This window comes from Phyllopteryx taeniolatus, chromosome 4 (assembly GCF_024500385.1).
Source record: "Phyllopteryx taeniolatus isolate TA_2022b chromosome 4, UOR_Ptae_1.2, whole genome shotgun sequence".
Taxonomy (NCBI): Eukaryota; Metazoa; Chordata; class Actinopteri; order Syngnathiformes; family Syngnathidae; genus Phyllopteryx; species Phyllopteryx taeniolatus.
The window spans coordinates 18,825,087-18,842,100 of record NC_084505.1 but is presented as its reverse complement, the minus strand read 5'-3'; the positions used below and the strand labels follow the sequence as shown (position 1 = coordinate 18,842,100).

At 42.1% G+C, this 17,014-nt stretch overlaps 2 protein-coding genes across 8 annotated transcripts in view; both read right to left on the bottom strand.

Annotated features, from left to right (window-relative positions):
• Positions 1 to 723: 723 nt before the first annotated feature.
• On the bottom strand, positions 724 to 13,794 carry LOC133476608 (neuroblast differentiation-associated protein AHNAK-like). Of its 4 annotated transcripts, none has more exons than XM_061770224.1 (7): positions 13,245 to 13,679; positions 13,065 to 13,157; positions 11,222 to 11,295; positions 8,324 to 8,362; positions 8,126 to 8,246; positions 7,252 to 7,421; positions 724 to 6,488 (listed from the first exon to the last, which is right to left on the bottom strand). In XM_061770224.1, the coding sequence occupies exons 4-7, from the start codon at positions 8,324 to 8,326 to the stop codon at positions 2,175 to 2,177; spliced, it is 4,608 nt and encodes a 1,535-aa protein (XP_061626208.1). In that variant the 5' UTR covers positions 8,327 to 8,362; positions 11,222 to 11,295; positions 13,065 to 13,157; positions 13,245 to 13,679; the 3' UTR covers positions 724 to 2,174. The 4 variants fall into 4 exon arrangements, with proteins under 4 accessions (XP_061626208.1, XP_061626210.1, XP_061626207.1 ...); XM_061770226.1 differs by having other exon boundaries at positions 11,231 to 11,295; XM_061770223.1 differs by lacking the exon at positions 8,324 to 8,362.
• Positions 13,795 to 13,830: 36 nt separating this feature from the next.
• abcc10 (ATP-binding cassette, sub-family C (CFTR/MRP), member 10) overlaps positions 13,831 to 17,014 on the bottom strand; it is a 28,977-nt gene continuing 25,793 nt past the window's right edge. Inside the window, exons 22-25 of one of the 4 annotated variants that reach the window (XM_061770227.1) lie at positions 14,888 to 15,033; positions 14,614 to 14,711; positions 14,439 to 14,560; positions 13,831 to 14,334 (exon numbers count right to left, since the gene is read on the bottom strand). In XM_061770227.1, coding sequence (XP_061626211.1) covers positions 14,181 to 14,334; positions 14,439 to 14,560; positions 14,614 to 14,711; positions 14,888 to 15,033 — 520 coding nt within the window. In that variant the 3' untranslated portion in view covers positions 13,831 to 14,180. Of the gene's footprint in view, positions 14,351 to 14,438; positions 14,561 to 14,613; positions 14,712 to 14,887; positions 15,034 to 17,014 lie in introns of all 4 variants that reach the window. The other 3 variants (XM_061770228.1, XM_061770229.1, XM_061770230.1) reach the window with 3 other exon arrangements.

Sequence of the window (17,014 nt, the reverse complement as noted above, 5' to 3'; positions counted from 1 at the left end):
CGTATGACTCCAACCCTTATTTGATATAGAATGCTATCAGAATATTATAACTGTTTAAACATGTTGAATTTGTCGTCACTCGTGCCCAGTCAGAAGCAAATTCTCAAAATGTTGTCGTTTGTTCAGCTGAAATGCAAAGAAAAATCGAAAGATGATGCCCTCCTTAAGAACAATGTATATTTTATTTGAAAATGTAAATCATTTGAATATCAACATATATTTAACACACACACACTTGACCTGATCACTGAGCTTTTTGCAACCTGCGACGCATTTCGGATATCCAAATTAATCAATCTGAGTTAATACATGAATTTATGCGCTAATTTTTTGGTGATTAATCATGAGTTAATGCTTTAATTTTGACAGCCCTAATATATATACATTTAAGTGACAGCCAGGTACAACTTGGTGTGCATGCAGCACTCTGTAGCGGGCTACATGGCATAGAGCTGTGGGCTCAGGTGACAGACCTACAGGTAGTAGCGGCAGCCCAGCAACTTGGCGGCCGCCGTCATGTACACAGCCATGAGCACCATGCAAAATGTTCTTACTGCTTCTGCTTCTTTCATAGTTTAAAAAAAATAAAAAATACAATTTTAAGATGCAGGCTTTACATTGGACAGCAGCAAACATACATATTTACATTTTGTGTGTGTTTTCATTTTTCATTTCATCATTATTTGTCTGTAAAAACAATGAAGAGGGGAAAGAATCCTGAAATTGCGTATTTCAATGTCACTTGAACGAGCTGCACATCATTTATTACAATGTATAGTACATACATTTACAAGTACAAGAAGTTACAGTGACATATCTGCCTCTCAGTTCTGAGGACCCGGGTTCAAATCCGGCCTCGCCTGTGTGGAGTTTGCATGTTCTCCCCATGACTGTGTGGGTTTCCTCCCACATCCCAAAAGGATGCATGGTGGGTTCAACGAAGACTCTAAATTGCCTGCAGGTGGTGTGAGTGTGAATGGTTGTTTGTTTATTCAAGGTGTACCTGGGATAGCTGGGATAGGCTCCAACACGCCTGCGACCCTTGTGAGGATAAGCGATATGGTAGCTGGATGGATGGATTGATTATACACACGTGCAACCAATCATACAAAAAAACAGTAATGTACACATTTTTCTATTCAATTACATTTAAATACTTCAACTTATCTAATCTAGTCACACTAGTCAGTATTGAGGTACATGACATACATACTGAATGTGTATATACAGGGAGTGCAAAAGTAGGTATACAGTTTTTATTATGAAAACAAACCATTTATTTATTCACAAAAATATACAAATAACCATTAAATTCAATCTCTCGTGAGTGCAAATTGCTGGCATTCTTTCTACATTCAACTCCACTTTGACACGGAGGTCTTTATTGTTACCAATTTCTCGACATGGGGTGAGGTCTGTAGGTCATGGTGGCCCTTCAACTGGCCCTCCATCCACGGGGCAACTCATGTTATGTGCTCATAAAGTCAACCATGGGGTGACAAAGAAGGTAAATGAAAAAGAACTTTATAAAATAGTATAACTTTTACAACTGTATACCTACTTTTGCAACCCCCATGTATATACTGTATATCAGAAGAATGTCAATCAAATGTCACAAGAAAATGAGAACGACAGAAGAATGTTAGAAGACTGTCTCATCATGTCAGAACGTTAAGAACAGACAAAATGCCAGAAGTACAAAAGAATAATAACAATGTCAGAAGAGTGACAGAAGAATGTTAGAGGGAGGACAGAGGAAATCAGAAGAATGTCAGAAAAAAGAAATGACAGAGGAACGTCAGAAGACAGGAACAACAGAAGATTGATAGAAGCATGTTAGAGGAACATCCTAAGAAAGACACAAGAACCGAAGAATGACATAAAAACGTCAGAGGAATGTCAGATGAATGACAAAAACATCAAAAGGGCGACGGAGGACCGACAAGAACGTCACAAGAACATTAGAAGAATGTCACAGGAATAACACAAGAATATCAGAACAACAACAGAAGATTTTTGTCTATATTCGGTATATATATATATATATATACACAGTATATAGTATTGCACAGTGCAAACCAAACTAGAACAGACAACAAGCATCCAGTGTAACAAAGCTTGTGTCTCGTATCGTCTTTTTGGGTTAAAAAAGTATAGATTTTGCGGCAATACTACTAAACAAGGTTGGAGAACAGGAATGTGGAGCCTTTCAGCTCATCTTGATCGGGAACTTCCAGGTTGACGTCTCCGGGGCCAAAGTTAAGCCCGCCGAGTGTGCCATACTTTTGCTTTAGCCTGTTCTCGCTTTCTTCCTGCGTGGGGAAAACAGTCACCAGGTACCCGTCTGAGGTATCGGGAACTCTTTTCGGAGAATACGACCAGCGGCCATCGTTTAAAGTGTGGGCGGCCTTCACGGCGTGACTCGGATGCAAGATGGAGTCGGCGTTCAGTGTGGCGCCACTGAGTCGGGGGCCCCTCAGGTCAGCCGTCACCCCCCCAGAGGACGATGGCAGCTGGAGATCCAGGTCAGACCCTCTGCCTCTGGGGACATGGTGCTTCCCGGTGAAGTCGTCAATGTTGAGGTCCGAACGCGTGAAATCCACATAGCGACCCAAGTCAGCATCCATCGAGTATTTGGACCCCCCCTCAAAGTGTGAATGCGTCAAGTCCTGGCCCAAGTCAAGCCCGGGAAGTGCCACGCCTGAGCCACCGTGCAAGGACTTCCTGAATTTGAGCGTTGGGTCGTCCACGTCCAGATCTGGAGTTCTGAGCTTAGCATTGGTTCCTGACAGACTCACATCTGGTCCGTTGAGGTTGATGTCGTCCATGTCTAAATATGGCATTGTTGGTTTCAAATTTGGATCTCTCACTTCGGGGAAACTGAGGTCCAGACCCCGCACGCCTCCATTCAGGTCCGTGTCATACCCTTTCGGCATCTTCATGTGAGGCTTTCTGTATTTTGCTTCTGGGGCGTTCCAATCCATCTTCGAGGCTTTGAGGTCCATGTTTGGCAGGTCCGCTTTCGGGGTGTCCCAAGATCCTTTGACTTTTGGTGCTTTGACATTCACGTCGACGTTGGGTGGTTTGACCTTCCCATGATACTTTGGTGACCTCACGTTTGGACCCGACAGCTCCACATCAGGCACCTTCAAGTACGGCTTCCTGTATTTGCCCGACGGTCTTCCTAAATCCACGTCTGGCGCATCAATGTCAAAGTCTGTACTGTCAAAGTCTGGTCCATTCAGGGTTGGCAGATTGACTTTAGGAATTTTAACTTTGGGCATTTTCATTTTTGCTTTGGGTGAGCCAACGTTGATGTCCGGACTTTTGACCTTGAGTCTGCCTTTGAATTTTGGTGTTTTCAGGTTCAAGTCTGGAGCCTTGACATCCAAGTCTGGAGCATTGAGGTCCAACTTTGGCGCACTGAGGTCCAGTTTGGGGCTCTTCAGGTCCACCTTTGGCATTCTCAAGTTTGGCTTCTTGAGTTTACCACCAATGTCAAGATCCAAGTTTGGTTTGGCACCTTGGAGGTTGACATTGGGGGCATTGATGTCCAGATCTGGAGCATCTAGATCAACATCCAGGTCTGGACCGTTAAGGTTCGGACGCTTCAACTTGGGCATCTTTAGCTTGGGAAACTTAAATTTAGTTTTTGGTGATCCAATGTTGATGTCTGGAGGTTTCAGATCTAACTTAGGAGCTTTAAGGTCCGCGTTGGGTAAAGCCAAGTCGGGAACATCAAAGCCAGATTTTATCTTTGGAGCTTTCAGGTTTAGGTCTGGTCCATTAAGCTCTGGCAAGTCCACATTTGGCCCTTTGAGGTCCAGTTTGGGGCTTTTGAAATAAAGTTTTGGCATTTTCAGATCTGGTGCGTTTATTCCACCATGGAGAGGAGGACCACTGATGTCCAGGTTGGGACCATCTATGTTTGGACCATTGAGATCAAAATCAGGCATATTCAAGTTTGGCTTTTTTAACTTTCCATCAATATCAATATTTGGCATCCCTAAATCAGCGTGGGGACCTTTGAGTTTTAACGTGGGTGCAGTGATGTCCATGCCTGGACCATCCAAGTCTGCATCGATGTCAGGACTTTTAAGGCTTGGCCAACCGAGTTTAGGCATCTTTAATTTGGGCATCTTCAGTTTTGCCTTTGGTGAACCCAAGTTGATGTCTTGAGTTTTCATATCTAACTTGGGACCCTTAAGATCCGCATTGGGTAAGTCGAAGTCGGGGCCATCAATGCCACCTTTTATCTTTGGAGCTTTCAGGTTCAGGTCTGGAAAATGAAAATCGGGCAAGTCCAAGTTTGGGGTTTTGATGTCCAGTGTGGGGGTCTTGAGATCAAGTTTAGGCATATTCAGATCTGTTGTATTTATTCCACCACGGAGATTAGGACCACTGAGGTCCAGGTTAGGAGACTTGAGGTCTAGTGTGGGACCATCTATTTGTGGACCGTTGAGATCAAAATCGGGCATTTTCAAGTTTGGCTTTTTGAATTTTCGATCAAACTCGACCTCTGGCATTCCTAAATCAGCTTTGGGAGTTTTGAGTTTGAATTTGGGTGCATTGATGTCCATGTCCAGACCATCAACGTCTGCATCGAGGTCAGGACTTTTAAGGCTTGGACGCTTGAATTTTGGCATCTTCATCTTAGGAAACTTAAATTTTGTTTTGGGTGATCCAATGTTAATGTCTGGAGTTTTCATATGTAACTTGGGAGCTTTAGGGTCCGCGTTGGGTAAATCCAAGTCAGGACCATGGATTCCACCCTTTATCTTTGGAGCTTTCAGATTCAGGTCTGGGGCATGAATATCTGGCAGGTCCAAATTTGGGCTTTTGAGGTCCAGTGTCGGGGTCTTAAGACCGAGTTTGGGCAAGTTCAGACCTGGTGTATTTAAACCACCTTGGAAATTAGGACCAATGAGGTCCAGGTCAGGAGACCTGAGGTTCATGTTCGGACCATTGAGATCATAATCAGGCATCTTCAAATTAGGATTTTTAAATTTTCTATCAAACTCAAGCTCTGGCATTCCTAAATCATCTTTGGGACCTTTGAGTTTAAATTTGGGTGCGTTGATGTCCATGTCCGGACCATCAAAGTCTGCATCGATGTCAGGACCTTTAAGGCTTGGACGACCAAATTTTGGAATCTTTATTTTCGGCATGTTTAGTTTGGCATTTGGTAGGTCAAAGTCTGGTGAGTCTGGTAATTTAAGATCTGGGGCATTGACTCCCCCTCGGAGATTAGGACCACTGAGCCCCAGGTCAGGAGACCTGAGGTCCAGGTTAGGACCACTGAGCCCATAATCAGGCATCTTCAAGTTTGGCTTTTTGAATTTTCCATCAATATCAACATCTGGCATCCCCAAATTAGCACTGGGAGCATTGAGTTTGAGTGCACTGGTGTCCATGTCCAGACCATCCAAGTCTGCATCTATCTCAGGTCCTTTAAGGCTCGGACGATTAAATTTAGGCATCTTTAATTTTGGCATGTTTGGAGCATCAACGTCTAACCCGGGACCTTTGAGGTCCAAGTCAGGACCATCAAAGCCCCCTTTTATCTTTGGACTTTTCAAACTCCCGTCAGCTGTCTTCAGACCTTTGACATTTGGCTTGGAGAATCTGACATCCATGCCTGAAATGTCCGTGCCAGGTAGATCCCCAACAAAGTCTGGAACCTCAACAGTCGGTAAATCAAACCTTGGCATGGAAAACTTAGGGGCCTTGTACTTTCCAGCGGGGATCTTGGACCGAAGTCCTGGGGCGGGCACACTGACCCCTTGGAGTTGAGCATTTGGCATGCTGAAATCACCTCTAATCCTTGGTGCTTTGACATCAAAGTCCCCTGAGGGCCCGTCCACGTTTAATGCGGAACCCTGAAGACCCAATTGTCTACCACGGCCGTTAAGATTGAACTGAGGCGCATTTAATCGAGATGACGGTCCGGCCAGATGCATTGTGGGCGAGGCGTCATAACCATCCACGTCAAATTCTGCATTACTATCAGAGAGGTTGTATGTTTGGAATCTCCTGTCAGCGCCTCCGAGGGCCACTGTAGCATCCACGTCGTCTCCGTTGAGATAAAACTCAGAGCCAAGTTTGCCGTTAGGTCTGCCCAGACTCGTGTTCACCGACTGACTGTGACCATTCAGCAGCTGTGGCACGTGAACCCGTGGACTCGCATTCACCTGGCCCATGCTCAGAGGCGGCAGGTTGAGGTTAGGCCCCTGCGTAAACGCTCCCGACGCGTAGGCAGCGTGACTGGACTCTGAGTCGGCGCTGAATCGCCTGACCAGTGTGTTGGGACTTAGGCGTCCAAAGTCCACCCCCAGACGAGGTAAGTCCGAGTGTTGTTTCGTCTCGAGTTTGGCAGTGCGAGGGAGTGTTTGCACAAAGTCTCTCAGACCCTCGCCATCGGACAAGTCCTTACGCATGAAGCGCTTGATTTTGGTGTTGTAGAGCTTGCTGTAAGAATCATGCAGCATCTGAGAAGACACAGACAAAAGTGACATGTGACTACACTTGTTGTCTACCAGCAAAATTAAGTTTGGGATCAATTCAACATTCAAAAATTCATCCCAAAGATCAATCACAGTGATCCCATGTCTTCACCATTCACAAATTTACCAGATGATGAACGTGACACAGTGGCCATTATATTCCATTTTGTTCAGGACTGATGTTTGCATAATTGCGACGTGATAGTGGTGCTACTAAGAGTTTGATTGATTAAATCCGCACTGATCCCGTACATCCGCACTGAAGACCCAGGTAACAAAGGCATGGCACGCCACTAACCTATCTGTAATACCCTCACATGAAACAAAATGCCACCAAAACACGAATAGGAAAGTAGAAATTGGTACTTTTACCGGTTGCGTAGCGGCAAAACACACGCCAGCGTCATCCCACTTCTGGTAGATTTTTTCCAAATAAAATAATCCGTAAACCATTTATTTTCAAGGGTACTCTCCATCCACCCATCCATCCATCCATTCTCTGAAACGCTTATCCTCATTAGGGTCACGGGTGTTCAAGGGTAATCTTGTAAAATGAATTTAAAATGATATGAAAGTGTTTTGGACCACAGTCTGTGGTACAATTACAGTTTAAACTATTAATATAGGCAATTCGAATCATTTGGGGTGGAGGGGGTATCAATTACTCGCAGATTTTCGCAATTTGCAGCGGGGCTTGGTGTAGACAAATCATTCACACGCACGTTCGCACAGACAATGACTACTTTACCGTTTCAGGGCTGACGGCAAACTGGTCAAGATTCTCTACACTCTTGCTCATGCTTTTTCTGGTGAGCACTTGGATTTTGTCATTGTACGGCTCCATCAGCTTCAGGACGCCCATCACTTCCTCCTTGGACAGATGGTCGAACTTGATGGTCGCCCCTACAACTTCGTCCCCTGAAAAACACAAATCGATATTTGCCTGGCATGCCAGAGAATTGTAAAAACAAATTTGGTGGCCATAGGACAGAATCCTAAAATGGTCACTTCCAGCCAAAGGCTGACTTACTGTGTATTTTCTGGCATGGTTTCTAGTGACTTTTTGTGGGTCTACTTATGATAGATATGCCTACCAAATTTCATCTTCCTAAGTGAGACTGTCTTCAGGGGCAGAATTTTCCCCATATGTCAGGGGACCGTGGAAAAAAAAAGCACCAGAATTTGTCTAAAATGGCTACTTCAAAACTACATGGCTGACTGTGGGTTTTTTTTTCAGGCTTTGCTTCTTGACACACTTTTGTGTGTCTACTCATAATAGACATGCTGACCAAATGTCATGTTGCTAAGTCAAACTGGCATCAGGGGGCTGAATTTCCCAAAACTTCATAGGATGAGTTGTTAGACTTGAAAAAAATGGCTAAAATGACCCTATAACGACCGCTTCAAAGTAAAATGGGAAACCTCCTGTCTTTTTGGGCATGGCATCCTGAGAGTTTTTCTGGGTAAAACTGGTTTCGGGGGCTGAATTTTCAGAGAATTCTGCTACTGAGCCAAATTTTCAGCATCAAATTTCACTTTTCACCAGGTTAAACACGCCTGCAAAATGTGTTTGCTGATCGCCGCATCATATTGACAACAACAACAAAGGATTGTATTCTCACCTTCCCTAAGCTCCTGATTGGCTCCCTCAATGTCGTCGATGTTGGAAATGACCAACCCTCCTCGCTCAGATCGCTCGAGCGTCAACATGTCCGAGAGACTGCGCCTGCTGAAGTGGCCCGCCTGCGGGAGTGAGAGAGATGAAAATATGACAACAAAAGAATTCAAAAGCAGTGTTTGATTTTGGGAACATTTGGTACCATTGATCGTCATGTATCGTGGGACCTTGAAGAATTAACCTATAGGAGAGGACACAAAATAGTTTAAACTCTTTAAACATACCAATATTCATTGGTCACTTCATTAGGTACAGTAAACCTCAACCAAAAGGCAGCTTCATCTATTTTTTCAAAGATAAAAATGCCCACGGTTGTCATAATCTCCGTCCTGTTATGTTTGGTTCTTTGATACAACAGTTTCACAGGCCAATGACACTCACTGCGTGTTTAACTCATTCACTGCCAGCCTTCCCAGTTAACATGGATATTTGACTTCTAAAACCGTCAATGGCAGTGAATGTGTAAAAAAAAAAAGTTATTTTAAAAATATTTTTGTGAAAAGAAATAAGACCATTGAGTTTTTGCCCATCTGTCTTGATACCTGCTTTGGATTGGGGATCATTCGGGCAAATTAGTCGGAGTTCAGAAAAGTACGAGCCCGGTTCAATTTCAAGCATGAGTCTTTGAGACTTTGCCGTGCGTCCTGTTACAATAGACATGTCCACCCAATTTCCTGTTGATCTGTTAAACTAGTGTTGGGGGCTGATTTTTTTTTTACGTTCCTGAGTCACAACTGAGTGAGTCTTGGTGGGGTAGTGCTGGGGACTCCTAAAATACAAACATTTTCACAGATTAAACGCAATGCAAAAATTGGTGGGTTTTAAGGCATGTTGAGAACCCGAAAAAGTGAGTGTGTGACTTTGTCCGTGTGAACTAGTGAAATTTAAAAAAAGAATAAAGGAGGAGTGCATGCGCCGGTGTTGCGTTCGAGTGACTCACACAAGTGGGAATGTTGGACTCTGGCAGGAATGTGCGGTGGAATGTCAGTGAGGTAAACAAGTTTTTGGGCGTTTTCCGTCCCTGCTTAAACTCGGTGGCACAATCGACAGTTTTTTTTTCCATTTGATTGGTCTTCATTAAGTAGACTATGTGCACTATGTGCGGTATGCGCTGTACAAACATGATAGAACACTCCGTGTGCTTGGAAAAGGATTAGAAAGACTCAAGTAAGCAATAATCGTTTCATACAAAGTGTCAAAAAAAAAGCTTTTCTAGCTTTAGAAATGTTTTTATGCATTGCACCTTTTTAGATGATCTACCTGATGAAGTGACCACTTATTCTCGTCTGGAAACACTGAATCGCAGATTGGACAAAAGCATACACGTAGAGGCAATGAAAATGTGAAATATTTAAAAATATATACATATTTATGATTGCCCTTTTTCAGCTTTTGGGGGTTTTGTTTCAAAGCAAAACAACACAAACGATTTCACTGCAAAACATGACAAAGACAACAGTAATTTGACAAATTTAGCATCAAAATTGTGAATATACCTAAATCCAATTTAAGCTTACACAGATCAGTACGTCATAAATAGGGAATAAAACAATACTAATATCAATACTTCCTCTGTATCATAAGTGAAAACGATACATCATTATCTCGATATCAATATTTGAGTGAGGCTTGTGCATGTACATATGGCCAAAAGCATTGTGAAATCTACAGGAATTGAAAAATGCGTAATACACCGTACAAAAGAAAAGCAGTTTCACAACAAAACATCACAAACGGGAGTTAAAAAAAAAAAAAAAAAAAAAAAAAAAAAAATCACAACAAAAGTGCAAATATGTTTACTGTAATATTTTATGAGGCTTAAGCGGACGTGCACAGTACATTATAATTCCGTCATAAATCATGCTTGGGTTGCTCGTTTGGATTTAGGACATCAAGCAGCGATGGTATGGATAGTTGAGGCTTGTTTAGGGTTACGGTAACAAAAGCAGTATCTATGTTTGTCTATCCATGTTTTGTTCCATCCAGAGTGAAGACAGACAAGTGCACTGCATGGACAAATGTATTGGGACACCTCCAGGCAGTGAAAATGAGAGAAAAAGGTCTTGCAAAGATGAAGAATGAAGATTTACAAACTAAATAACTAATGAATGGCTCTAATCCAAACCTTGGAATTGATTGATTGATCAAGCAACACTTGATCACATCATTACGTGGCCCACAAAAGTAAACCATGCACGTCAACTTCATGTTTTTTGCTGAAATACCAAAATTGCATATTTATCACTTTTAATAATGAGTTATTGCAAGCTTTTTTTTGTCACCAATCTGAATTTCAAAATTAACTGAATAATAGTTGAACCAACAACCTTTTAATGGCTTCTGATTTCAAAACTTTCATCAATTTTCTTGAAAATGTTGAAAAAGAACTATTTTTCCTTAAAAGCTTCCACTTTTTATTTTATTTGTTTTCATTTTCACTGATATTAGTTTTGTCTTGCTAAATTTGTACCGCTAACTGTATAAGCTAAAACATTACAAAACATACAAGAGACAATTTGTCAAATGACGGTTCTTTGTTTAATGTTTTGCTGTGAAACTGATGAAAAAAAAAAAAAAAAAAAAAAAAAAAAAAAAAAGTCACTTTTTTTTCAAACATTGCACATTTTCACGTATTCGTCACATGGGGCGCGACAAATATTCATAATGCGATCATGTCGTAGTGTTTTGCATTGAGGCTGATAAAAATAATGTCATCTTATCGTCCTGACGCGTTCAAGCGACATCGCCTCCAAATGCTAACATGCTCAAATTTAAATGCTAACATAGGAAGGAGGAAGTCCAACCAATATCATTTTTACAATATTATGATAAGAAACCATGTTCATCATTCAAACCAGGAGGTAAGGTTGGAGCGGAAAAACAAGACTCAATATTGAATTCAATTTAGGATGGAAAAGTTGCATTCAGTTTTTTACTTCACGACAACATAAAAGTTACACAATAGACCTTTTACAGCTGAGCACAAACTCCACGTGAACGTCAAGACGTTCAAATACTCGACAATAAAGTGAAAACTCACCTGACGCACCATCGATGTGTGTGTGTGTGTGACGAATGGGAATGCAGAGCAGAACAGGTGGACCACTTGAACACCTGAAAGCAGATAAACAGGTTACACATGCGCCACACATGCCACACCATCACACAGCCAGACACGCACACACACACACACACACACACACACACACACACACGAGTCAGACACCCTCCTAACCTTCAGTTGACAGGAGGCATATGCACACACATACACACACAGCGTAGACAAACACAAGCACCACAGACTGACACGCACATACACGTGTGATTCTTGGGGTATGTGTGTATGTATGTGTATTTGTCTGTCTGTCTATAGTGTGTATAGGGGGTGTCTGTGTGTGATTATTTGTGTGTGTGTTTATGCATTTGTGTGTCTGTCTGACTGTGGTTTGTGTATGTCCGTGGTGTGCGTATATGTCTATGTGTGCTGGTGTCTTTTTGTGCATGTGTGTCTGTTGTTTTGTGTGTGTCTGCCTATGGTGCGAGTGGGTCAGTCTGCTGTGCTTGTGTGTGTGTCATATGTACAATGGACTGAGTTGGTGTGTTTGTGCATCGCCAGGGGTCGTGTATATGTCTGTGTGTCTATTATGCAAGTGTATGTCTTTGTGCGCGTGTTCGTTTATGGTTAAAGTGTATCGGTCTGTGGTGTGTGTCTATCTATGGCGTGTGTGCACATCGGTGTGTGTGTGTGTGAGAAACTGCCACACCCAGGTGGGTGTTAATTGCGGGCGTTGGCGATGAGTCAGTGTGATTGTCTGCAGGACGCACACACCAAAGACACACGAGTGGTTGCACAACACGCTTTGAAATGTGCACAAATAAGCGACAATGACAACAGGAGGACTCCACAAAGGTTCAATCAAGGCAACTGGACTCTTCTGCTGCGGGTGTTGTTATGTGTTAGTGGGTACTTTCCCTTTTGTAGGTCTACTCATGATAGACGTCTACCAAATTTCATGTTGCTTATTCAAACTGGCTTCAGGGGCTAAATTTTCGACCAAAATAATGAGCTGACTTTTACATGACTTGATTATAAGACGTTTAGGACTAACATAATGTCATGTCAATAAACTTTATATGTGCACAAGAACAAGTTATTCTTCCAACATGACCTTTTTTTTTTTTTTTTTAAAGAAAAAAAAAAATCCACACTTCACATAAACATCATAAAGACATACACTACATAGAGAAAAGCATTGGGACACATTAGGGTGATGTGCCGAAGCGAGGGCCTCTTAGTGACAGTCGTAATATTTAGAGACTATTCCGAGACCTCTAGTGGCTATTTTTCCAAAAAGCTACTGGCAACTAGAGGTGCAACAATTGCTCACTTAATTGACAACTGATCAATTATCAAATTCATTGACAACTATTTTGATAAGCAATTAATCGTTAACAGACATTAACTTAACCTTGTTCAAATCCTCAGAATTGCAGCCTCTCAACAGTAAATTTTCAGATTTCTGTAGCCCTTCATGAAAGTGGACCGATTGTCTGTGTTTAACCAAAATAAGACGTTTGCAAACGTGCTTGTACTTTGGAAAACAATGATCAACATTTTTGCCGATTTTCTGACCAAGTTACAGACCAAACCAGTAACTGAATCATAATCAATTCATGCTGTGACTTTTCTGCATTAATTTGTAGTCTTGAATAAGTAGATGGGAATTAATGTTTTAAACCCACCCCATCCCCCCATAAATATTTGATTGTATTTTCCCTAGTGGATGCAGCACTTCACCACCACCATATGCCCAATTACACGTCTTAAAGTAGCCTAAAAAGAAACAATCGCACAATCTGTGCAACACTCCAACTCTGCTAACCTTTTGACATGATAGTGTTTCACACAGCGTAGTCCGGGGCAGCTAGCCTCTGGCCAGGGCTTAAAAGAGGCTCTGGATATTCAGCCACCCTACCTGCCAAATCATGAGCAGAGCAATTTGGTACGGGGCGGGATTATATAAATTATGTCATTGTGCTATCACAATTTAGGTTTAACTCACAATTTTTCAGATAGTCCCAAAGACTGAATTGGTTAATTTCACACTTGCTGGGCAGACAGAAACTCCTGACACACAAATATTTATAAACAAAAAGAAGTTTTTCTTTTACTTTTACATCATTATAATGATGTCCCTTTTAAAACATTCCAATTAAATGTTAGAGCATGATTAAGTCGTGCATTTCTTCAAGTATTTTCTTTCTCACAAATAAGGCCGCTAGATCACCACTCCTTGTTTGTACTTTGTGCTCAACGGCCGGCGTGACTCACAGGACAAGAAGTCATGGGCGTCTCCATGGCAACGCCAAGCAACAACATTTTGCACGTGTGCAGTAGCAGCAGCCGGCGTCATCGTCCAACAGGAAGTACGGCGTGAACTTGACTTACTGGTTCAATTCTTTCTGTGACCAAGCTTGGAATTGAATTTACTTGCATAAAATGCATAATCTGTTCAAGCCCCCCGATTAATCGGTTGGCCAATGTAATCGGCCGATGTTAGCCCTTTTCAAAATGGCAAAAATCTGCTGATTTTTTGGACAATTTTTCTCTCTGTTCTAAAGTTACACCAAAAGAAAAAGTTGTAAGCGTTAAGGGAGTAAAAAAGTTAATTTATTCATTACATATTTTTAAATGAATCGGCCAATTAATCGGTTATCAGAATTTTACTCTGCCAAATAATGGAATCGGCATCGACCTAGAAAAATCCATATCAGTCGGGTCCCAGTAATTACTGTAGATACGCAACACAAAGCAAAAAAAAATGTAATAATTGACAAAGCAATGGCCCCTAACTGAAAAAACTCAGGTTGGGGCACTGGTAAGTCAAGGTACCTCTGTACTTCTTCACCTTCAACGCCACATTCTACAAAATTTGATGTCAAACATGAACATCCAGCGATGTAAATCCCTGAAAAAGCAAATGGTGGCCTCGTTCCTCTCATAGTTTCGGTTCCGGCGTCGCTCCCTCCCTGCCGAGGAGCCCCTGGAAGACCGAGTCGTCCTTCTGGCGCAGAGCTGCCGGCGTGTCGAAGTCCACAACCTTCCCAGCATGCATCACCAGCACGCGATCACAGTCCATGATAGTGTTGATCCTGGTGCACACACACACTACAGTAAGGTACATAAGTATTTGGACAGTGACCCACAGACACACACACACACACACACACAGACACACACACACACACACACTGACCTATGTGCGATGGTGAGTACAGTCTTGTCACGGAATCTGTCGGCGATGGTCTTCTGCAGCAATTTATCGGTCTTGTGGTCCACGCTAGATGTGGCCTCGTCCACACACAGAATCTGCGGGACCTTTAGTCATCATCAACACAACCGGAAGCACAAGCGGAAGATTCCGACCTGACCTTGGCCTGAGTGAGCAGTGCTCTGGAAAGACACAGCAGCTGTCGCTGGCCCAGAGAGAAGGTCCGGCCTCGATCCTGAAACTCAGCATCTAGACCACCTGACACAAATACACAACAACAGTACCAGTAGTCAACAAATAAGAATATTGTTATTAGGGATGTTCTATTTTTTAATGCACTGCATGTACTGATGGTGAATTCGAAACAAAAAGTCTGTGTTATTAATTTGACAAAAACAGAATGTTTAATACAGTGAATGAATATTGTCCCTCACCCATGGCATTGACCACTGAGCTGAGGTGACACTGGTCCAGGACCTCCAGAAGCTGCTGGTCCTGGTGCCGCCCACACGGGTCCAGATTCTCCCGGATGGTCCCGCTGAACAGGAAAGGGTCCTGAGGAATGATGGCCAGCCTGGACCTGCACGGAACGCCGTCAGCAGGCATAGAGACAACCAGAAACAGTCGTTTAAGAGGCGTGGAGATTTTCAAACATAGAAAAGCATGTTTTTTGGTTATTATGACATCACATGAGGGCATATTGAGAAACTAATTACTGATCTGGTAAGCCCTCATCAAGGTCTTTTAATCTGGCATATGATTCAAAGTGGTCAATTGCACTTTGATTCTGTGCTAATTTGTGAGTTTAGAGCGATGGCATTTTTAAAGCATTGAGAAGCATGCTTTTTGGGTTATGACATACTCATAAGAGGGTATATTAAAAGTAATTATTATCTAATAAGAGATCTGGAAAGCCATCATTGTGGCCTGAAATCTGACGTAGGACTCAATCTAACACAACTTGTTTTTGTGCTAATTTGCGATTTCAAAAAGCAATGGAGAATTTTTATTCTAGAAAAGAAAGTTTTTTGACATACAACTCTGTGGTTTATTGCAAATGGATTTGTACTCATTTTTGGATATAATAAGCAGTGGCACATTTCAAACATTGCAAAGTGTGTTTTACTTGTGAGACATCATCATATGAGGGTACAGTACCGTGAAAAAGTATTGGTAAACTTCTCAAATTCTTATATTTTTGCATAGTTTCCCCACTTTCATGTTTAAGATCATAAAACAAATATAATTATATCAGACAAATATTACCCAACTTAAAATGCTGTTTTTAAACGGTTATTTCATTTATTAAGGAAATAACACTATTCAAAGTTACCTGGCCTTGTGTGAAAAAGTATTTACCCCCCACCCCTTCTTAAATCACGAACTAATTGTGGCTAATCACAAGTTTTGGTTAATTTTTACTGATCACACCCAAGCCTAAACTAACTAACTAACCTAACCTACCCGAAGCCTAAAGACCTATTCAATCAAGAAATCACTAAAACTGAATCTGTTCTGACAAAATCAAGTCGGACAAAAGATCTAAAAAATCTGCAACAAAACAACACGAGCCAAAGAAATTCCAGAACAGTCGAGAAATAAAGTAATTGACATCCATCAGTCTGGAAAGGGTTACAAAAGCCATTTCTAAAGCTTTAGGATTCCAGCAAACCATAGGGAGAGCCATTACCCTCACATGGAGAAAACATGCAACAGTCGTGAACCTTCCCATGAGTGACCGGCCTACGAAGATTACCCCAAGAGAACAGCAATGACTTATCAGCAGGCCACAAAGGAGTTCAGGACAACTTCGAAAGAACTGCAGGCCTTCCTTGCCTCCGTTAAGGTCAGTGTTCAAGACACAACAATAAGGAAAAGACTGGGCCAAAAATGCATCCATGGCAGAGTTCCAAGGTCAAAACAAACGCTCGTCTTACTTTGGCAAAAAAAACTGAAGGATTCCAAAGACTTTTGGGACAATATTATATGGACTGACGATGAAAGTTGAGGTTTTTGGAAGGTGTGTCTCTCGGTACGTCTGGCATAAATGTAGCATAGCATTTCAGAAAAAGATCATCATCCCGACAGTCAAACATGGTGGTGGTAATGTGATGGTCTTGGGCTGCTTGGCTCCTTCAGGACTTGGACTGTGATTGATGGAACCATGAAGTCTGCTCTTTAACAGAAAATCCTGAAGGAGAATGTTCAGCCATCAGTTTGTGACCTCAAGCTGAAGCGCACCTGGGTTCTGCAGCAGGATAATGATCCAAAACACACCAGCAAGTGAACTTCTGAATGTCTTAAAGAAAAAAAAGAAGGTTTTAGAGTGGCCTAGTCAAAGTCCAGACTCGAATCGGATTGAAATGGAGTGGCATGATCTTAAAAAGGCCGTTCATGCTTGAAAACCCTCAATTTTTTTGCTGAATTCAAACAATACTGCAAGGAAGAGTGGGCCAAAATATCTCTCTCGAGATGTGAAAGACTCATTGCCAGTTATAGAAAACGCTTGATTTCAGTTGTTGCTGCTGAGGATGGCCTAACCAGTTATTAGGTTTAGGGGG